The 25,500-nt window shown below is 43.1% G+C and overlaps 1 protein-coding gene across 2 annotated transcripts in view; it reads right to left on the bottom strand.

The window, feature by feature from the left end:
• Positions 1 to 5,157: 5,157 nt before the first annotated feature.
• SAMSN1 (SAM domain, SH3 domain and nuclear localization signals 1) overlaps positions 5,158 to 25,500 on the bottom strand; it is a 41,378-nt gene continuing 21,035 nt past the window's right edge. For both annotated transcript variants that reach the window (XM_040423228.1, XM_040423229.1), the window contains 5 exons: positions 22,804 to 22,942; positions 15,214 to 15,365; positions 14,446 to 14,646; positions 12,504 to 12,654; positions 5,158 to 6,910 (listed from right to left, as the gene is read on the bottom strand). In XM_040423228.1, coding sequence (XP_040279162.1) covers positions 6,711 to 6,910; positions 12,504 to 12,654; positions 14,446 to 14,646; positions 15,214 to 15,365; positions 22,804 to 22,942 — 843 coding nt within the window. In that variant the 3' untranslated portion in view covers positions 5,158 to 6,710. The remainder of the gene's footprint in view (positions 6,911 to 12,503; positions 12,655 to 14,445; positions 14,647 to 15,213; positions 15,366 to 22,803; positions 22,943 to 25,500) is intronic.

Here is a 25,500-nt window from a genome sequence, read left to right as displayed (position 1 = left end):
TTTATTATCTAAATCCTTTCTACATCATTAATACAAAATCCATATCTTATATGAAACCCCACATGTATGAAACTTTAAAAAAGAGATAAAGTAAAAAAAAAAAAATTGTTCATAGAACTAATCACACTTTCTATCTAAGAGGATTCCTACTACTCCACAGAAAGGTTATAACTGGAGGTGATCAATACATGGAGTTAGCGGGTGGCCTACGTATTGTCCAAGCCTATTGAGGGGTATCTGTCATCAGACAGACTCTCTACAGGGCTCGTCTCATCAAAGAAAATGCCTTCAATCAGGGGCGTATACAGAAATCATGGGGCCCCATAGCAAAATGTAGAAAGGGCCCTCCACCTAAATGAATGACGATGGATGGGGTGCATTGTTTTCTGAGGCTCACTTTACACATAGACCAATATCACTGAAAAACCAATAATGTCCAAACTCTTGCAAGAACATATAGGGATATCACTGAAGGCAAGAATCTAAAACGTAACTTTTATTACATACAATAAAATCATATAACTTGGATCCATAAAGGTCCTATACACCGCAATAAGCTATCACCAAAAACAACATGGGCTCAAGCAGTGGGATGAGTACTCAGGGAGACTGTGTGAAAGAATAGGCCAAGGACATAATAAGGAAAGTGCAGTCCTAGGCACGAGGACGGGGAGCATCTACCACTAAGGTGCGTCCCCGGGCTGAGCAGTTTGGAGGGTGAGATCAGGGACAGTCTTATATATTTTTTCACACAGTCTCCCTGAGTACTCATCCCACTGCCTGAGCCCATGTTGTTTTTGGTGATAGCTTATTGCGGTGTATAGGACCTTTATGGAGCCAAGTTATATGATTTTATTGTATGTAATAAAAGCTACGTTTTAGATTCTTGCCTTCAGTGATATTCCTCACTTTACACATAGTCCTTTGTGGTGTTTTTATTTTATTTATTTTTTAAATCACACCTAGAGCATATTGCATTTTGAGATAAAAATATGACACTGACCTTTATTATGCCTCAGTACAATTACACCGGCATGAAATATTTTTTTCTTGAAAATGATTTTTGTATCTTGCATTCAGAGACCCAAAACATTTTATTTTTTCATTGATGAAGCTGTGTCAGATCTTATTTTTTGTTTTTCACCATAAAGGATAAAACATGTGATCACATTATTGTATGGGTCATTATGTACACGGTGATAACAATTATACATAAAAAATATAATAATAGTGGAAAAAAATGTGTTTACAACAAAAAAATAAATTTTAACCTTTTTTTTTTCTAAACAGGATATTTAACTTTTTTAGATCTTTTTTTTTCTGTGTTCCACTAGGGGACTTGCGACCCTTTGATCACTCATATAATACACTGTAACTATATACAGGGTGGGCCATTTATATGGATACACCTTAATAAAATGGGAATGGTTGGTGATATTAACTTCCTGTTTGTGGCACATTAGTATATGTGAGGGGGGAAACTTTTCAAGATGGGTGGTGACCATGGCGGCCATTTTGAAGTCGGCCATTTTGAATCTAACTTTTGTTTTTTCAATAGGAAGAGGGTCATGTGACACATCAAACTTATTGGGAATTTCACACGAAAAACAATGGTGTGCTTGGTTTTAACATAACTTTATTCTTTCATGAGTTATTTATAAGTTTCTGACCACTTATAAAATGTGTTCAATGTGCTGCCCATTGTGTTGGATTGTCAATGCAACCCTCTTCTCCCACTCTTCACACACTGATAGCAACACTGCATGAGAAATGCTAGCACAGGCTTCCAGTATCCGTAGTTTCAGGTGCTGCACATCTCGTATCTTCGCAGCATAGACGATTGCCTTCAGATGATACGAGATGTGCAGCACCTGAAACTACGGATAAGTTTGATGTGTCACATGACCTTCTTCCTATTGAAAAAACAAAAGTTGGATTCAAAATGGCTGACTTCAAAATGGCCGCCATGGTCACCACCCATCTTGAAAAGTTTCCCCCCCCTCACATATACTAATGTGCCACAAACAGGAAGTTAATATCACCAATCATTCCCATTTTATTAAGGTGTATCCATATAAATGGCCCACCCTGTAGATGTCATTGGCATTAGCATCTAAGGGGTTAAACTGCTAGGATCAGGGTTAATTCCCATCCTGGCTGTGAGAGCAAAGTTCCAGCTGAATAATATAGCTGATGCCCATACGGTTACAGCTCCTGCGCCTGCGCCATCACAGTACTACATATCTGAGACCTAACTAACTACTTAAAATTATGTACTATTACGGCATAAGGGGTTAAGCTAACCTCTGGCTGCAGCTGTTTTTGAAAAACAAATTGGAAAAAAATGCAGAATTTTTTTGTTTTAAATAAATATTTGATAGAATATTGTTATAGTGACCGAGATTGTTAGCACAAAGCATGAATGGCTCATTGTGTACATTATTATTAATATATTATTACATTATATTTTGCTGTGTATTTATATTATAAAACTGCCATCCCACTGTAAATTATAATCTATGACTGTCCGCAGCCAGCACTAGGGAGAGCTCAGTACATATTAATTTTACAATAGAACTCAACAGAAGCTGTATAAATCTTTATGCAGTGAGCTCCCCTAGTGTTGGCTCAGGAAATTCATTTGAGTAAGCCTAGAAGCAGAGGCCTCTTTCCACCCCAGGATTGCGTGGTCTGCCTCTATTTAATGTACACCATTGCTTAAAATATAAGAGCTATGGGTAAAACCCAAGATCCTGGCAAAGTCAGCTGTTTGGGAAATGCAAATGGTCTTACTTCGAGCCCCAAGTCCGACAAGAAGAGCATAGTTTACAATTTTCACAGACAGTCCATGCAAATTTGTGCTATCCCAGGCAGGGAATGGGTGGGGCTTTTATAAGCCACACCTACAAACGGTCATTTTTGGGTTTGGGCGTTCCCAGAGCAGAGCTTTACATGTTCAGATTTACAATCGGCAATGTTGGTAAGTATGGGAGAGAGAGCTGTACTTCCCTCTACGACTTTTATGTGCCAGTGTCTGCACAGTGCTTGTCATCTGAAGTTGGCGAAAACTGCACCCCACTGCACACTAAAGGCTATTACTAACCACAAGGTTTCCAACTAAAACCAACAGAATTGTGAATTCAGCTCTGGAATATGAAATAAACTGTAAGTGACCTAATGCTACATGGATTCTTGATTGTGGAAGGATAATAAAAAAATAAAAACTTAAAAAATTGTGTTTTTTAACTATGGCCATTGATTAGGGGCCTACAACTCTCGGTCAACTCTTGTTTGTGGGTATAGAGGGTGGAGAGCTGTTTGATGAGATCTAGGGTATTTATAGTACATCAATCACCTATCTCTTTGTGTTCAGTTTTTCATCCCACCAGGCTATGGACATCTTTGCCCTAATTTTTTCATTATTTCTTTCCTACCTATTTGCTACCGTGGACTCTGTATGACTCTCTCACTTGGTACCATGGTCAGCTAAGCATGTGTGTGTTCTCTATAGGGAGACAGGAATAGGCACCTCTGAATAATTGATCGGGCATATCAAAATCTAACATCCGTGTTGCTTCATTCTCCCAACATCTTGCATCATAGCAGAGTTGAGAAACCACCGTATATATAAGATGCTTGGCTGGCCCCTCCAAAATTGGCAGGTTTGGCTAATGAGCCTCTATTGTGTAAGGCCACCTTTAGAAATAGCGTCAGGGAGGGGGAGAAGGTTGTGCATGGCAGATCAGAGTGTAGACAGGTGCGCTCACTCTACAATTTTTGGAAGTCCCATAGAAGGGGATTGAGAGAGCTGCTCAATCGTGGACTTTCCACCTCTCGTCATTTTGGTGTGAAACAGTTCTTGAGATAGGTGCGGGTCTCAGTGGTGGAACCTGCACCTATTGGACATTTATGGCACATCCTGTGGAAATGTCCATACGGGAATGACCCTTTAAGCAGACCAGGCATTCAGCATGTATTAGAGGAACAGACAAGTCCACACCAGAAAAGTCTGAAAATCAATGAAGAAATGAAAAGTGCAGACTGAAACAGAATCAATTTTCTTTGTCAACGGTGTTCATATCCTTTAACCCTTTACCTTCATCACAGTCGTGTGAATATCCAGTCCAGCCTTATAAACCATATTACTTGCTGTAATTACATATTCATTTCTGCTATATTGTGAATGAACTAAATATGAACTATCTACAGCCCCCAAAAGAAATGTACAATTCAGACATATAAATTATAGTAAAGGCACAAATATTTACAGCAGGCTCCAGCTATCCCTTATGCTTAGGGACCAGGGCCAGCACAAAGGGTAAACAGAGTAGACAATGGCCTAGGGTGCCACTGAGGTAGGGGTGCAATTTGTGAATAAAACCAAACAGTTTTCCAGGGTTATAAAAATATCCAACAGTATCTATACATGTCTAATTGCTTACCAGATGATGCCACCATTGCTCATAAGCGCTTTTTATTTTCTTAGCCTTGCCCAGCTCTGTGCTGCACCTTTGTTTTGATTCCGCTAGGGCTTGATGTGTGTGAAATTAGCAATGTGGATTACAGTTTCCATGATTCCTTTCCACTCTTACAGACATTTTGGGGAATTTATCATGTCTACACTAAAGAATTCTGGCTTTTAAAAGTCGCAAAATAGAGCTTTGTGACTTTATGGAGTTAATGATGAAAAAAAGTTGCAACTTTTTGCATTTTTACACCAGTCTAGTTTTGAAAGGTTATCACTGTGACGTCTTTAAAAAGTAGCCAAAAAAGTCTCAAGCTTACTCTAGTAGATGGATAGCATAAAAAACTGGAGTAATATTTCTAGAAAATGTGTTAGGTTTAATAATGCGCCAAATTTAACAAACAATGTGCGACCTTTCATAAATTTGACGCAAAGTACGGCTAAGCAGACTCAAGCAAAACTGACCTCAAATATTACTCTTATGATAAATTGCTCCATTGACTCTATGGTAGCTTAGCGCTCCATGCCTGCGCTGCTGGTCCTACACGCGGGCACGGGCACCAGACTCCCTCATTCCCTCCTGCTGCCGTGCTGACAAACGCAGGCAGCAAGTAGCTTATCTGTTGTATCTGTGCTCCATGCCAGAGTTTACTTCCTGCTTGAATCCTGAACTGTTGTTAGGGCTTGCACAGGCCTGTCTCTCCTCCCTTGTGAGGCAGCACGTACATGCCCCTCTATCTCCCCAGCCTATGGCTGGGTTGCAGGAAGTAAAGGCGCTTCCTGCCCCAGGAAGGCGCATGAGCAATCTTGGTCACTAGCTTGTCTAGTTCCTAGTGTGAAGGTGTTTATGTAAGTTTCTGCTTTTCTGTGTACCGGACTTTTTGGTTTAATTGATTTTTCTTGTTTGCCGCCTGCCTCTGACTTCATTTACAGACTTTGCTTGATCGCTGCCTGCCCTGACCATGTACTTCTCCTCGATGCTTGCACCGGTATCTCTGAACCCCCTGGTCAGCTGCCACTGGCCTGGGAACTGCTCTAGAGTGGCACCTGGTAACTATCCTAACGGCCCAAACCTATCCTCACCATCAGAGGCTCTAGTGAAGGCCAGGTAGCTACTTAGTCACGCCCCTCCAGGGTATTGCCAGTCAGTGGCGCAGTGTGTCCACACACGGTTTCATAACGCTTTACCCCTCTATTGCAAGATGTAAGGTAGTGCTATAATTAATTTTTGCTCACTGACTCTGCATTATCTGCTGCCCAGCATGTAAAACATGATCCTTTCAGAGGCAGAGAGGAGCCAGGGAGCAGTGGGAATAAGAGGCATGTGATGTGTGACCTTCATTACCACATGGAGGGGGAGAGTAAAGAAAACCACATGCACAGGACATGACACAAGCTGGAGATAAACTGGAGCATAGTCTTGCCTTTTGAAGGCATCCCATTATTGGAACTATGAATGCTAGTGATTGTTAGGGGGATGATACTGGGCAATTAAATAAATGATCGTCTAGCCAAGAGTTATGCTAAACTTCAGGGAACGAGGGTGTTGGTGCACGTTCTAAAACTCGTACCATGGGCACTTATATAGCTTGTCTCAGCACTGCTAGGGAGGCCACCAGGTACTGAATGGGGCTGTTTTCATAACAAATGGAGAAAAATATCCCTTGTTTTCTAATAACCAAACTATGTCATTATCATAGTGCAAAACAAAGTAGCAAAGCTGCAGCAGAGGTGAGTTTGTCAGATGAAAGGGTCATTTGGCACAACCCGTGTTGATATATACAGTATCATCATTAGTGGTCTGTGGGCTGCACATAACAGCAACAAATTAAACTCTGCTACATCTATATATTGACATTCAGAACTACAGTATTTAGTGCTTCTTGGTTCTCCAAGACAATGATGATAGACTTATAGAAGAAGAAGAGTTCCTTGGTAAATTGTTGGTGCTGTAGGAATGCTACCAAGTGAGTTCCTTGAAGTATTGGACTTTGTCATGGTGATAGTCATACAGTGCATGGTCACGGTCATAGGAGCTTGATATGTGGAAACCGCTGCTCCCAACAAGATGCCGCCTGTCCTCCACAGCTCCGATCTGTCTGCTGGTTTATACATTGTGAATAAATACTCAGGAACTTCACGCCTAAGCAGTCTGTGAAGCTGACAAGCCGGCCATGTGGAAATTGTGAAAACAGGCTTGTGCCTTAGTGGTGCGGGTTCTGACACATGTCCGCGCGGCGGATTGTTAGGGGGATTCGGTAATGGTTATTTTCTGAACAGATTCACACAGTTTTTCTGACTCAACATCATCTTTGGTGTTTTCTGAATTCTCCAGTGTAATGTAACATCCTGAATCTCTGGGACAGTCACTTAGTTCACATTTGTTTGCAGCAGTGTCAGGGCTGAGCGTCGGCGGCACAGAGTCATTGCCGGATTCCTGTTCACCTGTCAAACCGCAACAGAAACATTAGTCTCTTTACTGACATATTCTGAAGAACAGCAGAAATAAGCTGCACGACTGTTATAGAATCTACTGTATCTATCCATTTATCGAGAAAAAAGCAAAAAGTCAGCATTTATCATACATCTAGTGTCTATCTATCTATCTATCTATCTATCTATCTATCTATTATCTATCTATCTATCTATCTATCTATCTATCTATCTATCTATTATCTATTTATCTATCAAATATGGAAAGCAAAAAGCAGCACACTGGTGTAGGTTGGGTGCAATCCCTCCAGGGATCAGTAACCAGGATCCTCCGTATATATGTCTGTCTGTCTGTCTATCTATCTATCTATCTATCTATCTATCTATCTATCTATCTATCTATCTATCTGTCTCTCTCTCTCATATATCTATATCTGTCTGTCTATCTATGCAGTTTTTTTAAACTGATGATCTATCCTCTGGATAGATCATCAGCATCTGATTGGCAGGGGTCCGACACCCGGGACCCACGCCGATCAGCTGTTTGAGAAGGCAGTGGCGCTGGCATTAGCGCCGCGGCCTTCTCGCTGTTTAACGCCGGCCCAGTGACGTCACAACTAGTATCAGTGGCCTGGGTGGGGCTAAGCTCTGTTTTCTTGAATAGAGCTTAGCCCCGCCCAGGCCAGTGATACTAGTCGTGACATCACTGGGTCTGCGGTAAACAGTGAGAAGGCCGCGGCGCTGCTGCCTTCTCAAACAGCTGATCGGCGGGGGTCCCGGGTGTCAGACCGCGCCGATCAGATGCTGATGATCTATCCAGAGGATAGATCATCAGTTTAAAAAAAAATGCAGAACCTCTTTAAAGTGGCCCTGGAAAAGAACCTAAACGTGGCCCAATGTAGTAGGTGAATCCAAATTGACAGAAGGCCACAAGTAGGTGGGCCAGCAATACCGTAGTGCAGCACAAAATACTGCCATATCACCATCGTGAGGACGGCGATAACGTGGAATTCAGGAGGGCACGATTGGACGGCCCCAGGGGCATCGGCCCACCGGGAAATTTTATAGCCAGTCCGACCCTGTACCTATCTATATCTATCTCTCTATCTCTCTCCCTTTCTATCTTATACACAAGAGAAAAATATATAATAAATGCTGTATTATGTGTATGACTACAGCCGTATCATTTGAAGCACTTGTCTGTGAAGTATCTGGTGTGGGACTGGCAGCTCTCAGGTCCTGTTCTGCCTTGGCCCTGTGTTGGGAAATGATGGCATGCGGCATGTTATCATCATCTTCATATGAATATCTAATATATAAAGCTGAGTGTATGTGTGTATGTCCGCTAATGGAATCCGCACCGTTGCATTTACAATCACGGAATTTGGCACACAGGTCCTGATCAAAAGTTTAAGACCACTTGAAAAATGGCAAAAAATCATATTTAGCATGGCTGGATCTTAACAAGGTTCCAAGTAGAGCTTCAACATGCAACAAGAAGAAATGGGAGTGAGACAAAACATTTTTTGAGCATTCAATTTAATGAAAACAACGAATAAACTGAAACAGGCTGTTTTTCCGCTGATCAAAAGTTTAGGACCTCACCTCCAAAAAAAAACTAAACCCCCCCAAAGCAGAAATCCAACTTCCAAACATGAACTCAGTAATGAGTAGCTCCGCCGTTATTGTTTATCACTTCCAAAATTCGTTTCGGCATGCTTGATGCAAGCGTTTCCATGAGGTGAGTGGGAGCATTTCTCCAAGTTGTGAAGACGGCCGCACGAAGGCCATCTACTGTCTGGAACAGTTGTTCATTTTTGTAAACTTCCCTTGCCATCCATCCCCAAAGGTTCTCAATTGGATTTAGATCAGGGGAACACGCAGGATGGGCCAAAAGAGTGATGTTATTCTCCATGAAGAAGTCCCTTGTCCTGCGGGCATTGTGTACTGTAGCGTTGTCCTGTTGAAAAACCCAGTCGTTACCACACAGACGAGGACCCTCAGTCATGAGGAATGCTCTCTGCAACATCTGGACATAGCCAGCGGCTGTTTGACGCCCCTGGACTTCCTGAAGCTCCATTGTTCCACTGAAGGAAAAAGCACCCCAGACCATTATGGCACCCCCTCCACTGTGGCGCGTAGAAAACATCTCAGGTGGGATCTGCTTGTCATGCCAGTAACGTTAGAAACCATCAGGACCATCAAGGTTAAATTTTTTCTTATCAGAGAATAAAACTTTCTTCCACCTTTGAATGTCCCATGTTTGGTGCTCTCTTGCAAAGTCCAAACGAGCAGTTTTGTGCGTTCAAGGAGACGAGGTCTTTGAAGAAGTTTTTTGTTTTTGAAGCCCTTCAGTCTCAGATGCCGTCTGATGGTTATGGGGCTGCTGTCACGAGGGTGTCAAGAGCCACGTCTGACTCCGTTATACCCGGGGTCAGGAAGTCGCAGCGGGTGGCTGCGCGCTCTATGTCTAAAGACAGTTTTGTTTCTTAATGGTAGCTTTCTGGGTTTGCCTTGCAATCCTTTTTGGCTCACTCAGGGATCCGTAGCTTCTCCTCCTCAGCTGTTTTTTGTCCAGCAATCCCAACCTCCTTATATTCCCATCTCTCACTTCTCTGGTTGCCAGATATAGAGCTTCCTGCCTGGACTTCTATACTGACCCACTGGAGCTGTGTAGCTGTGTTCCCTGGTTGTTGTTCCAGAACGTTACCCTCCGTATCCCTGTTGGGCCTTGGTGGTCTGCTGTTGTCGCCCACCTGGGATTATATGTTTTGTCTGTGTTGTCTGTCCTCTCCTTGGGGTTTTCCTTTTAGTGTCAGTGGTGCGGACTAGTGATCCCACCGCCCCGTTCACTACATAGGGCTCATCTTAGGGAAAGCCAGGGTTTAGGCACGTGATCGGCGTACGGGTGAGGAACCCATCTAGGGACGTCAGGGCAGTCAGGTGCCAGCCTCAAGGTGAGTCAGGGTTCACCACCTTTCCCTCTCCCTTGGACAGGGCCTTCCCATTTCCCTCCCTTTGCGTGACGCCGGTCATTACAGCTGCAGTCAGCACCAGTAAGGGCCTTAATTTGGGTCGAGGACCGTCCAGTGTCTTGACGGACAGCCAATTTGGATCAGCTGAAAAACAGCCTGTTTCAGTTTAATCGTTATTTTCAATTAATTGAATGCTCAAAAAATGTTTTGTCTCACTCTCATTTCTTCTTGCATGTTGAAGCTCTACTTGGAACCTTGTTAAGCTCCAACAATGTAAAATAAGATTTTTTGCCATTTTTCAAGTGGTCTTAAACTTTTGATCAGGACTGTATATCAGGAGTCCGGGAAGGTTTTAGACCCGGTCTCAGATATTTCCAAAAATGCATTAGCCAATAGAAGCATGATCACATGACTATTATCAGCCAATAGAAGCTCTCCACATACACACAGTTTTCCACCAGGTTTCCATAACAACCCAGCCATTTTTCTTCACTGCTGTAGGTCAGCTTTAAAGGGGCAGGGTGCTGTGGATGACACAGCGGAGTGCTACAGAGGTGACTGTTAAGGGGGCAAGTAGGGTGGCCATTCAGGCCTCCCTCAAAAGACGGACTTAAAAATTCCGCCCCCAGTTCCACTAAGTCACGCCCCCGATTTGGCTCCCACTTTGCAGCCAATGGGGATTGAAAAAATGAAGGTAAAAATCAACTTCTTTCAGCTGCAGGGGTGGGAGGGAGGGTGACTTTCTCCCTGCAGATCACATCCAGGTCCTGTGCTGGAAGGAGAAGAGGGAGTCTGAAAGCCAGACTGTCCGTCTAAAACTGGACCGCTGGCCACCCTTGGGGCAGGCTGCTGTGGAGGTCACAGTTAAGGGGATGGTCCGCTATGGAGGTCAGTGTTAAGGGGCAGATTGCTGTAGAGGCCACTGTTAAGGGGGCGGAATGCTGTGGAGGTCACTGTTAAAGGGGTGGGCTGCTGTGGAGGTCACTGTTAAAGGGGCGGGCACTGTGTAGGTCTCTGTTAAGGGGGCAGTGAACAGTCGAGATCACAGTTAAGGGGCAGTCCTCTATAGAGGTCAGTGTTAAGGGGCGGGGTGCTGTAGAGGTCACTGTTAAGGGGGCGGGGTATTGTGGAGGTCACATTTTAAGGGAACTGAGCATTGTGGAGGTCACTGTTAAGTGGGCGGGTTATTGTGGAAATCACTGTTAACGAGAAGGGTACTGTGGAGGTCACTAATAAAGGGGTGGCCGCTGTGGAGGTCACTGTTAAAGGGGCAGAGTACTGTAGATGTCACTTTTATAGTGGATACTGTTAATATCTTTTAAAATTAAATGATATAGATTAAATATATCCGTGCAAAGCCGGTTCCTTCTGCTAGTAATTTATATAATGTGTTTGGACAAACTATTTCAATATGGCAATATGCATCACACAGTATGACTGGACAGAAGGTAAAATCAGGTTCTGGGTGTAAAGTAGTCGGAGCACAGATACAGGTGTGTACCTTGTATGTCTTATATGTCTAGGACAGGTCTGGTCAAAGCGACCCTGTAGAATTATTAATTTGGTCTCCATGATGTTTCTATATAATCTTCAATCTATAATGCTCCTTAACATCTTCAGCCTATATAACGATGGTTCCCTTTTTTACATTGCAGAATAAATAGAAGAGTTATCACATACCAGCATTATACTAAAAAACTCTTAAACCTGACATTTTTCAGCACCTATAATCCTGTGAATCTTCCTAATGCTCCTAGCCTGTCCTTATATTAACTTTCGTGGGATTACCTGAAACTCCTATGAAGCGCTGACCTATAAAGTCTAATCCTCTATGTATTTTCAAAGTCAAAAGCTGCTGAGAAGGAGCACCTGAAGATAATGGCATATGGGCAAGCTTTTAAGATCTGAAGGCACAAATATTTTGGGACTTCTTTTATCCTTTTATCGGTCTTTACAAAATACTGAACAACTTTAAGTGGATAGGCATAAACATATCGCTACTATTTGAGCTGAGCTACTCCACATTGCCATGCCACTCACTACACTAGTAGACTAAAGAAGGCTGTAGACTGTAGATCAGAAATCAGTAACCTTCAACACTCCAGTTGCTATGAAACTACAACTCCCAGCATGCACACTTACTTGGCTGTTCTTGTAACTCTCATAGAAGTGAAAGGAGAATTCTGGGAGTTGTAGTTTCAGAACAGCTGGAGAGCCATCAGTTGCTAATCATTGCTATAGATCATTGATACTAAGGTCTTTGGGGGCAACCAGAGCTTGAAGATGATAATAGACATACAAATCTTGCTTATAGTTTCAATCTCAGGATCCACCAAGGGAATTGGGGTTGGAGGCCCCACTGGTCACAAAAATGGGGGTCATGTGTCTACTATTTGAATCTCCAGCAGTCCCATACAGTTTGAACGTAGTGGCAATGAGCGTGCTCGACCACCACCCTATTCAAATGGTAAACCACGTTCTTGTAATAAGTGGGAGTCCTCACCGATAAGACATTTATTACATATTCTCTTGTGTTCTAGCACTACCCCTTTAAGTCCATCCTGAACACTAATGATTATCTGGTAGAAGAAATGGTTGTGGTTGAGGTAACGCAGCATGGAATAACTCACAGTCACAATCTTGTAAATTCTCAATGGCAATCAGTAGCCTCATTCGTGCTTCAGGGTTTGTGATGTTGAGCTCACAGAGATGGCTCTCCTTTATGTCCTTTAGATCTTCAAGACTTTCGTATCCATTCAACAGAAGGCTCGACATATATTCCTGTGAGATATAAAAATTTAAAAAATCTACATAAGAATTGTATGTTAACCCGTGTTTGATGTGTCTTGTTCAGAATCTGTGTTTTTGACAACCTCATGATTTGAAGGGTGACGCATTTGCCAAGGGATTGGCCTAAAAGTAATTCAGCACTAGGAGAGGTTAAAGGGGTATTTTGGTTCTATGTGCATTAAACTTAAAGAGGACCTTTCATGGGTCCAGACTTTATAAACTATGTATCAGGGTATGTAGGGCATACAGCGGGGATCTAATAAAGCTGTAAGTGTATATTATGTACTAAGGAGAGACTGTCTTCAGTCTTCAGCATTTTACTAAGCACTAGTGTTGATCACGAATATTCTAATCGCGAATTTGTATCGCGAACATTGGCACTTCGAGAATTCGCGAATATCTAGAATATAGTGCTATATCTTCGTAATCGCAAATATTGTTGATTTTTTTTCAGCAGTACCCATGATCCCTCACTGCTTCTTGCTTGTGGGTGAATGAGAAGGCTGCAATATATTTGACTTTAGGAGTAGCGTTGATCACAAATTTTCATATCGTGAAATTTTCGATTGCCGATTTTCGCAATCAAGAAAATGATGACAAGATCACGAATTCTTGAATTCGCGAATATTCGCCCAAATATTCACTAAAATATTGCAAATTCGAATATTGCCCCTGCCGCTCATCACTGCTAAGCACTAAAGATGACTGTGTAACAAGCCAGATAGGCGGGGCGAAACGGGCAGTGATAGTTAGGACACATATACATAGTCAGGGACTGGGTACTGGCAAGAGCCGGCTGGAAACCTCTGCATTACACACAGGTGTCTTCAGAACTCACTAAAACACTGAAGACTGAAGCGGAAGCTGGCGTAGATTTAATCTTGTTGAACGGACGCCTGATCACGCGCCTAGTTTATGTAGAGGCTGACGCCTCAACAAGGTACAGCAGACAGGGACTAAGACCGGCATCCCCCAAAGACCAGCTTCCCCTAAAGGCTCTGATTTATCATTCCTTCACTCCAGAATTCTGCCTTCAAAAAGTCGCAAAATAGGGCTTTTGCAACTTTTTGCACTCATTTTCACAAAATTTTTGTGACTTTTTACATTTTTACACCACTCACTCAAAGATTTGAAATGTGAGTGAGAAAGTGGATGTTGTTAGCTTTGTGAATGAGTTTCACTACAGATTTATTATTGAGACTTTTTTTAAAAGTCACAAAAAAGTCTCAATCTCACTCCAGTAGAAGGGTGAAGTAGGAAAACCGGAGGAGTTTTTCTAGACAAAAGTGTTAGATTTAAGGATAAGACAAATTTGTGACAACATGTGACATTTGATAAAAGTGGCATAAAGTATGCTAATGCAGGCTCGAGCAAAACAGACTGAATGGAGCGGTAGCGTGCATACATGACCACCACTCTATTCCCTGTCTATGGGACTGGCAAGTACACAGCTCAGCCATCTCTGACAGTACTATAAAAGTGAATGGAGCTTGATACAGTACATTTACAAAGGGACTTGGGGACCCCTGTTGGTTTGATTGGTGGACCTCCAGTGATCATACATTTATCACCTATCCTGTGGAGGTGATAAATGTTGTTCATAGTCCAACCCCTTTACCCTAAATTGGAAACCCCTTTTAAACTGTGCTGACCCCAGAACATGTTCATCTCTAATGTGCAAGTGGTGAGATTACCTTTGAGGTGATCCTAATATAACAGTTTGTATTAGGTAATGATATAACCAGCAGGCGGTGTGCCTCTATAGTGTGCCTCACTTCTTACCTGCAGGTTGAATCTTTCCAGAAGTTCTAGCAATGTTTTAGGTCTTGGCCGCTTACTTCTCCTCCTTACTATTCTCCTGGGAGCTTCCTCCTCACATATGATGTCTACATATATAAATTTAAAATTTCCAACTTTGTTATTTAACAAGCCAGTCCAAATACCCATGGGTGTCTTGTAGATGATATCTATGATGTCACCTTTCTGGAAAGAACATGGAAAAGCAATGGTAAAGAGCATCAGTTCACCATAAACTTCTGATTAACAGGGAAACATCCATATTCAAATGATGATGACGACAACATTAGTAATGATGATCAGAAGGTCTACAGATCCAGCCAAAAGAGCAGTTCACTGATGGGTTCAGTGTGAGGGAGAGGACCAGATAGTCTGCAAATGCACTGAAACTGAAAGCTGTAGAAGAAAAACTGCTAAAATGTTTGAATAAAGACCAACTGGAAAAAAAATATTTTTAGCTAAAAATGAGTAGAATGCAATCATAAAAAGTTGCCCCCAAAGTTGTCCAGAGCCTTGAAGCATACAACTGTGCCTTAGTCATACTGAAGGGGCCAATGATGAAATGTGTAAGCCTTTCGCTCTGCTAGTCTGGGCTCTGCAGATGAGAAGAAATTTTTTTTTGTTTTTCTCAACGGCAACAGAATCAAAGGTTGAAGAAGGAACCCAGACCATATAATCTGACAACTACATTGTCCCAAAGTAATCCATTTAGCAGTTTATTCCAGTTTTATTCCATTCCATCTAGCACTTTACCTTGATTTTCAGTGACTCTGTGTCGTACGGGCTAGGAATAAAGTCAGTGTGGACTCTTGCTCGACCGCAGAATGGACCAGTATAAGGAATGTCGTCATCAAGTCTAAAGCTATTCCTGTTACTGGTTCCATCAGAACAGCTGGTGACACCACCTAGAAGGAAGGTTTGCAGTAATTTATATGTTTTGTTGCAAAGTGAAATATTTTTATTTTGTTTACCAGAATTGTGTTTCCATATTTGATATAAAGCTGGATTTACATGAGCACTGGAAGCTGCTTTAGTTTACTTTCCATTTCTTTTCATGAGGGAATACTTCCCCAATGTGGACTTAAATGTATCCATTTTCTGGTTCCCTTGTCTTCTCTTTCTGTCTTTGCTATCCATTTTGACTTTAGTAAGCAAAAAAAAACGAGAAGAGATCCCTCTGACACTAGCATGCATTGAGCTCATGCATGGAGGCCCTATGGAGGCACATAAAGTCCTTGCGCCCCAAGGAACTGTAGATACTTCATGTGTCACTATATGGTACTCATCACAGAGAGGTATTATGGAACTTTAAAGGGTTATTCCAGGATTCAAGTAAGCTCCCTAGCATCGTTGAGCTAAGGAAAGGATAATACTCACAATTCAGTCTTGCACTCTGGCTCCATTTGGTGATTTTCCTGTCCCTATCCTGTTTACTTACAGCTGGGGTATGGATGGGGTGATGTGTGCACCTACAGTCAAAGACTGGCCTCAGAGGTGACATGCCACTTGGGCAGGGGCGTTGCTAGGTTAAAACATTCGGGGCCTGGGCCCCTGATGTTTTGTCCCAGACCCCGAATGTACTGCCTGCCTGCTAGATACAACTGTATTGCCATCCTCAGTACGGCAATACAATTGAATCTAATGCCCTGCAAGAGCTGAAGGACATGTAATGACATCACAGGTCATGTGATCAGTGCTAAATGCAGTAGCAAAAAAAGAATCTGAGCTGATGTCACCATCATGTGACCAGTGCAGAAGAGGACGGCTCAGCAGTGAAGAGAAGACCTGGGAAGAAGCTGTGGTGAGGTCTGCTACATGAGGAGAGGTAAGTGAAAGGAGAGGCAGAGCAATGCTGGGAGTTGTGGTTATATACTATTTTTACCCCCACCTGTCCTTTTTATTTTTGATTAAAATATTTTTTATTTATATGCAAATTACCTTCCTAACCTGCCAAAAAGGCTGTCCCTCCGGCCGTTTGTGCCGAGCTAATCGCCAAGCCCAGCGCCGTCCCGCTAATAATTATTCACTGCTGTCCTCTTTTTTTTTTTTCTAAGTGTGCCGTAGTCTCGCGCATGCGCCGATGTTACTCACGTGCGGGCCCGCGCAGGGTCCTGGCAGCAGCCTCAAGTAATGTAATCGCGCATGCGCCAGAAAGCGGAGAAAGCTGGCACATGCGTGATTACACTACTTGAGGCTGCTGCCAGGACACCGCATGGGCCCGGACGTGAGTAACATCAGCGCATGTGCGAGACTACGGCGCACTTCGGAAAAAAAAAACGGGGCGGTGGTGGGCTTGGCGATAATGGGCACGGCTGGGCACAAACGGCCGGAGGGACAACCTCTTGGGCACGTTATGAAGGTAATTTGCATATAAATAAAAAAGATTAAACTTGACTGACACGCTGTCGGGCGCCGGGCCTCTTGTCAGCCCGGGCCCTGAAGCAGCCGCTTCCCCTGCTTCCCCGGTAGTTACGCCACTGACTGGGACTGTATGTTAGGGCTGAAGGGAGGGAAGTTATTTACATGGGACAGTGGGGTGGATTTATGGTATTTACATGGGATTGAATGTTGAAGGGTAATGTGATTTACATGGGACTGCAAGTTGGAGGTGGCTGGGGAGGGGGTGATTTTATTTACAAAGGACTGTATGTTGAAAGTGACTGGGGGAGGAAGTGATGTTATTTACATGGGACTGTATATTTGAGTGGGCTGGAGAGATGGTGTGATGGTATTTACATGGCACTCTATGGCGGAGAAGTGAAATTACATGTGACTGTATGGTGGAGGGGCTGAGGAATTATAATTTTTGAGGACAGTAAACGGAGAACTATAACTACAGGGGGCACTGCAGGCGGCATTATAAATTCTGGGAGGGCTTCAGGGCGAGCATTATAACAGTAAAGGGCGATATAAATACTGGGGCACTTCAGGGCGAGCATTACAACAGTAGTGGGCATTATAAATACTGGGGGCACTGTGGGGGCATTTTAAATCCAGGAGACATTAGGCATTCTTATTACTACTGGGGGCTCTATAGGAGGGACTTATAGATCTGCATTATTTCTACTAAGAGCACTATTATTACTACTGGGGGGTCAGTAGATAGCTTTATTACCACTGGGGGAACAATAGGGGGGCCTTATTTCTACTAGGGGCTCTGTAAGGGCAGTATTAATACTGGAGGGCTCTTCAACTAATGGGGACACTCTTGGGGAGCATTATCACTGTAGGGGGCAGTAATACTAATGAGGGCATTCTAGAAGGGAATTACTATTGGTGAGACTATAAAAAGCACTATTACTATGGGGGGCACTCATATTTCTTCAGGATAGTATTTGGGGGTAAAGAAAAATGAGGAAGCTAAGATGTCTGTGTGTCCGGACGGAACGGAGAAGATGATGACAGAGAAAATCTACATCAGAGGAGACGTCACCTGGGAGGAACTGGATGTGAGAGGTACGTGCTGCTGTATAGCTGTATAGCTATAGCGGGCTTAGGGGTCGGTTGGTCGACTTAGAGAATTGGGCCAGATCTTTTGAGACCTTAGCAACGCCCCTGCACTTGGGGACACGTCACTGCTGAGGCCAGGCTTTGGCTGCAGTGGGCCACATGACCCTGTCCGTGCCACAATTCAAATAAAAAAATCCGGGGACTAGAAGATCGTCAAACTGAGCCAGTGAGCAGGGCTAGACCAGCAAGGAAAAGATTACTATAATTATTTTCTTAGGTCAAACATGCTTACTTTAAAGGAGACCCAATCCACCCCTTTAAGGGTATATTCCCATGGGGCTGATACACTGCCAATTTTCTACCATGTAATTGCAGGTGAAAGTCTAAAGTGTTTAAGTAGCAGCAAAGCTGATGAGATTTCATGGAATTTCATCCACACACTGCAGAAAGAAAATCAGAGCGGAAATTGGCTTGTGGTACAGATGTAAAATCCACTGCATTTAAACTGTGGATTTCCAATGTCGATTTACCCTTTTTGCTGTGCATCAGATGAAGCAAATCTGCTGCAAAATCCATGAGAAATCTGCTCATAGTGGGTTCATAGTTGACTTGCTCTGCCGAAGTCAACTATATGTATTAAGCCTAACAGTTCTAAACTCTGTAAACCGCTATATAAAGCTCAGAGACTGTATGTACCATATCAGGCATGTCCATAGCATCCTGCTATTACTATTTTAGAATGATGTCTGCATACCTACCAAGTACCCCTCTTTTTTGGATAATCAACACCGTACTTGACCCAAACCCCCCTATGCCCTTTCTCTCCTGAAATGTTCCTTTTTTGGAACTAGTCAATAGCGTTCCATCATGGCTGTAAATACCAGGGTAGCTGGAGGTGAGGGGCATGGGAAGGATTGTAGAGGCAATGGATACTGGAAAGACTGAAAGTCCAACGAAGAGAGGAAAAGTCACACGGTTCAAGTAGTGACCATTATAACCATAGACTTTTTTTCTTCTTATAAACACTTGCGGCAGGTTGAACAATGTGCACTACTGCTCCGTTCTTCTCTATGACTGCTGGATAAAGTACAGAGCTCGGGTATTTCCAGCAGTGTCTGAACGTGTTATAGCTCAATATGGGCCCAACTATATTATCTCATACTTTATCGCTCATGTTTTTATCTTAAGCGGACATTTCTGGTAATGTGGTAAGTGAAGAATAAATAAAAGAGTTGAGCACTGGTATAACAACCTTCCATGTTCCTCTTAAACTGTATGAATTGATGGGAAGTTAAGTTATAGACAATAAGGGTAAGGCCACATGGTTAGGTTTTCTGCATGCAATTTTGGAAGCCAAATCAGGAATGAATTTAAAAAAAGAGTAGAAGTCGTATACCCTTAGAGATATTCACATACATTGCCCAGTACTAATTTTAAGTACAGACCCAAGAAATACACTTCCAAATTAAAATGGTTTCGGAGATTTTAGAACTGATGACCTATCCTCTGGATACTGCCAGGTCCATAAATATTGGGACATTGACACAATTCTAACATTTTGGGCTCTATACACCACCAAAATGGATTTGAAATGAAACAAACAAGATGTGCTTTACCTGCAGACTGTCAGCTTTAATTTGAGGGTATTTACATCCAAATCAGGTGAACGGTGTAGGAATTACAAGAGTTTGCATATGTGCCTCCCACTTGTTAAGGGACCAAAAGTAATGTGACAGAATAATAATCATAAATCAAACTTTCACTTTTTAATACTTGGTTGAAAATCCTTTGCAGTCAATTACAGCCTGAAGTCTGGAACGCATAGACATCACCAGACGCTGGGTTTCATCCCTGGTGATGCTCTGCCAGGCCTCTACTGCAACTGTCTTCAGTTCCTGCTTGTTCTTGGGACATTTTCCCTTCAGTTTTGTCTTCAGCAAGTGAAATGCATGCTCAATCAGATTCAGGTCAGATGATTGACTTGGCCATTGCATAACATTCCACTTCTTTCCCTTAAAAAACTCTTTGGTTGCTTTTGCAGTATGCTTTGGGTCATTGTCCATCTGCACTGTGAAGCGCCGTCCAATGAGTCCTGAAGCATTTGGCTGAATATGAGCAGATAATATTGCCCGAAACACTTCATAATTCATAAAAAAAATCCACAGAAAAAACTAAGATAAAAACATCCTGCACGATATGATATACAAATGTGCGGATGTCCCTGGCCATATTATTGAAGAAAACCACAGAAATAGGATAATAATGCACTTAGTAAAGTAGATGCAAACATTATACATGGACAAAGTCCTCACTCTGATATAATAATATCTGAGACACTTAGTCAATATATTTTGATCAAAACACATCTAAGCCCGCCTACCAAGCGCCAAGGTGGTCTCAGGTCAGGCGGGTCCTACGCTAAACCTGGTGGAAATAAACAAACTAATGTTTAGGTACCAGCGCTGGAAGTATGAAAGTGAATGATTGGTTAGTTTTAATCAGTTAGGCAATTTACCTTGTTCCGGCAGGACCTGGGGTTTGGTCAAGTGGAATGTACACCGACTGTCCGGTCTAGCAGTATAATGAAGTAAGTTCTGCAGTGCTTCTTGCTTGTTGCTTCTTGCTCAACCTCTGAGCGCGTGGAGAGTGTTCTTGATCTGGCCAACTGTTGTGAAGAATGTTTTCTTCACCAGGGAAAGAATCCTTCGGTCATCCACCACAGTTGTTTTCCGTGGTCTTCCGGGTCTTTTGGTGTTGCTGAGCTCACCGGTGCGTTCCTTCATTTTAAGAATGTTCCAAACAGTTGTTTTGGCCATGCCTAATGTTTTTGCTATCTCTCTGATGGGTTTGTTTTGTTTTTTCACCCTAATGATGGCTCGCTTCACTGATAGTGTGTCACGACCCGTGGTTAGGTCGTGACTCTGTGTCTTCACATGCGGTTGCCTTTGGCAACGTGGTTTGCATGTGAGGCACTTTTCCTTGGATGTGGTGCTTCCCCATTTTGGTATGCACGGGGTTTAGGTGTGTCTGGTAGGTGTGGTGGGCTGACCTCAGGCCTCCTTATATGTTGGTGTGGTGGAGCCTGAAGGTCAGTTTGATTTTGGTTGTCAGCTTGATGTGGAGCTATTATGTCACGGCGGGGAGTGGGGAAAACCCCCCACCGTGCAATAGCTGAGGCTGCAATGCCAGATAGCAAGGAACAGGTAGCGTGTCACCTCCTAATGTAACCCTGAGCTCTCCCTAGACTCCTAGCGCATGAGCCGCCTCAGAAGGTAAGGGGGCTCATGCTCACCAAACTAGGACCCTGCTATCCCTGCTATGCCCTAGGCCTGATGACAGGGCAGAGAATACCTGTGCATCCATGACACGGATGACAGGCGTCTCCAGAGGCCCAGTAGCTGACAGGATGCAAGGCTATGGGTGAAGCAGTACGGCAGGTAAGTCACACAGCAACATAACAATGCTATCTACACTTACCTGCCGCAGCCGAGAAGGACGGAGGCTCCAGGCTGGGAAACCCACAGTCTTGCCTTCGCTTAACCCCTCCGGGAAAGCACGCCCCTTCCGGAGCCGTCACACACCACAATCAAACCTCCAAGCAAAACCCACACCATAACTACATACACCAGGTGGGGGGGAGGAATGACAGAAACACACCGGAGGGGACAACAGACACAGCAAAGGAAACAGAATAATAAATAAGGGTGACTCACACAGACATAATCACAAACAGCCCAGGAGCAGAGCTCCACACCAAGCTGACAACCAAAATCAAACTGACCTTCAGGCTCCAGCACACCAACATATAAGGAGGCCTGAGGTCACACCCACCACACCTACCAGACACACCTAAAACCTGTGCATACCAAAATGGGGAAACACCACACCCAAGGAAAAGTGCCTCACATGCAAACCACGTTGCCAAAGGCAACCGCATGTGAAGACACAGAGTCACGACCTAACCACGGGTCGTGACATAGTGACAGCTCTTTGGATCTCATCTTGAGAGTTGACAGCAACAGATTCCAAATGCAAATTGCACACTTGAAATGAACTCTGGACCTTTTATCTGCTCATTGTAATTATGATACTGAGGGAATAACACACACCTGGCCATGGAACAGCTCAGAAGCCAAGTGTCCCATTACTTTTGCTCCAATAACAAGTGGGAGGCACATGTGCGAACTGTTGTAATTCCTACACCGTTCACCTGATTTGGATGTAAATTCCCTCAAATTAAAGCTGACAGTCTGCAGTTAAAGCACATCTTGTTTGTTTCATTTCAAATCCATTGTGTTGGTGTATAGAGCCAAAAATGTTAGAATTGTGTCAATGTCCCAATATTTATGGAACTGACTGTAGGTAGTATCTGATCGTTGGGGGTCCGACACCTGGGACCCCTGCCGATCAACTGTTTGAGAAGGCACTGGAGCTCGCAGTAGCGCCGTAGCCTTCTCTGTGCTCACAGCGCTGTACATTTGAAAGCGGCTGTGCTTGGTATCACAGCTCCGCCCCATCCACTTCTATAGGGCTGAGCTGCACCTAGACCATGTGACTGATGAACATCACATGTCCTCGGCAAAGCTACGAGAAGGCCAGAATACGACTGCGAGTGCCGGTGCCTTCTCAAACAGCTGATTGGAGGGGGTCCTGTGTGTTGGACCTCTACCAATCAGATACTGATGACCTATCCAAAGGGTAGGTCATCAGTTAAAAAATCTCGGAAAATCCCTTTAATCAAAACCTAGTTTATTCCTTTTTGTTTCATCCATTCCATCCATTTGGCCATAGTCTAGTTTCACTAGGATTGGTATAAAAAAATATTTGTAACCTAAGGCTTTGCAGTATGTTACATACAAGTGACTTATTGACAGTGATTTTATGGCCACTTACTGGATGAACTCTGACCACTGTTGAGGCTGTAAAGACTTTCCACAGATTCGCTGGCTTTGAGAGGAGTGACTTTTTCTGTAGCCATTCCTCCTGTGGGGTCACTGTATCGGTAAGAGAAAGTGCCCTCAACATCTTCACTCTAAAAGAGAAAATAAAGTGATTGGTAATAAAGTCACGGCTCAGTATTATTTTTAGAGCGATCACTAAGCGTGATGAAATCTACAAACCTAACCAGGTGCTGAAGGTTTGGTTTGGTATGAAAACATATGGTAGAGAACAAAGTAAGGAGGCGTGGACATTGCTTGCTTCCATTGAAGAACTCAAAAAAGAAGAGTGATAATCTTAGTTTAAAGGGGTTTTCCAGGAGGTCTTCAATTTGTGATGGGTGGTCTGACCCCTAAGACCCTTCAACTAATCACCTAAACTTGAGGACTTTTGCAAGTGAAGTCGGCCATAAAGTGTTATTTTAGATTGTGCATCTATACATGTGCAAAATCATACTGATCATACATTAATTGCCTATCATAAGAATAGGACATCAATGTATGCTCTTGGAAAACGCCTTTGCGGATAGAAGACAGATTAAAGGGGTTGTCTCAGTTCAGCAAATGGCATTTATCATGTAGATAAAGGTTCTACAAGGCACTTACTAATGTATTGTGATTGTCCGTATTGCCTCCTTTGCTGGCCGGATTCTTTTTTCCATCACAGTATACACTTGCTTGTAATCAGAGGTTACAGCTAGGCTTGAACGAATCGAGCTTCAGATCATAGATCCGAAGTCGTTTCGTTCAAAAACTCTGTATCTGCTTATTTAAAGACATTTTAAAATAGGAATCCGAACTCGGGTTCGGTACTGGCTGGTACCTCGGTTTTAAAATGTTTTTAAGTGCAGACAGGAATAACAAAGTTATTTATTTTGCCCCCAAGGAGCCAATACATTTTAATGCTCTACGGAAACAGCATTTCAAATGAAGTTTTTGAACGAGTCGATTTCGGATCTATGATCCGAAACTCAATTCGCTCAAGCCTAGTTACAACCACCTCTGCAGCGCAGATACTGTATGAAATGCCTGGGACAGGACCTGCTGCGCATGTGTGCCTATGTGCACTCCCACAGTCCTGGCCACCAGAGAGGCTGACGCCTTTCCCTATAGTGTGCAAGCACGACCACTGCTGCTGGATTGCAGGGTGGTCGTAACCACTGGAAACGAGCACTGTATAATGTGTAAAATGAATCAAGCCAGCAAAGGAGGCAATATGGACAATCACAATACATTAGTAAGTGCCTTGTATTAACTTTGTCTACATGATAAATGCCATTTACTGAAATAAGACAACCCCTTTAACGGTTATTTATTTATGCCCCTGTGTCAACACTACCTCCAGAAACGCTGGTGTAGAGCACTGATACAGCACTTACTGTATGTACAGAGCTATTTATTCCAACTCTCATATAGTTCTTTCAGATTAGTTCTCATCAGTGTAAAATATGGAAATTATGTGGAGTAGGACTTGGAAAGTACCATATATGGGGTTTTCTTCTACGTTTTCCTTTGTAACCAATATTTCATGGTTTTTAATGCATCTAAAATAAAAAATGTCTTCAACATCTATGAAGCTCCATGCATATCTAGACTATAGCATCGAACTACAAACTTTGTGCAATCTAATCCTACAGTCATACTCTCACATGCTCCTTACTGCAGTCTAACCTGCTGAATGTTACTTAGTTGGGGACAGATTAATGGAACTATGACTGCAGGATCAGACTACACAGGGTTTGTTTGTAGTCTGTTACCATGGAGACACATAGGTATGTATAGGAGCGTTAGATGCAGATTTTTTTTTAATGAAGATTATTTGCAAAGTTGCTTCATTTTTCATATTATATGCATTGGAGCAATTATAAAAAATGTGGTTTTGAAGCTTCACAAACTTCTATTTTTAATAGAAGCATTTAGCAAGCACTTAAAGGGGTATTCCAATGAGTAACATAAGTGATTCAGACGCACAGTAGTCTCCATAAAGTTTAAATGATGTAAACTGATGTATGAAAGCATTCTTCATTTTCCATCACTCTCTATAGCAGGGATGGCCAACCTGCGGCTCTCCAGCTGTTGTAAAACTACAACTCCCACAATGCCCTGCTGTAGGCTGATAGCTGTAGACTGTCCGGGCATGCCGGAAGATGTTGTTTTGCAAAAGCTGGAGGGCCGCAGGTTGGCCATCCCTGCTCTATAGCCTTCATTAAAGAGTGCTCCTCTTTTGCATCAAGTAATGAGTTGTGCAGGACCCCCATCTCTCATGCCTTGAAAGCAATAACAGATTATAATATGGGCGTTTTGGACAGCCACCTGGGGGCAAAGGCTCCCAGGGGCACATGTCAGCCCAAAATGCCCACCTTCTTAAAAGACTACATAGTACATTTTCTTCATAAGAGGAGGGGGAAGGAAACGAGGAAGGCTGTGCTGACGTCTGGACGTAGTTCCGTCACACTTGCACGTGATAATGCAGCACAAAACATTGGTTCTGCTGTCTATAAATATGGTGGACAATGGGCTGGGGGTCCAAGTTGTGTGAACAGCCCAGGGCTCATGGTACACTTAATCCACCCCTGGCTCAGAGTCCAATTAGTGGAAACCTGTCCAGGTAGACATTAAAGCCATATCCAATGGACATACTGTACTGTATTTT

Source organism: Bufo bufo, chromosome 3 (genome assembly GCF_905171765.1).
Source record: "Bufo bufo chromosome 3, aBufBuf1.1, whole genome shotgun sequence".
NCBI lineage: Eukaryota > Metazoa > Chordata > Amphibia > Anura > Bufonidae > Bufo > Bufo bufo.
This window is presented reverse-complemented; position numbering and strand designations above follow the sequence as displayed.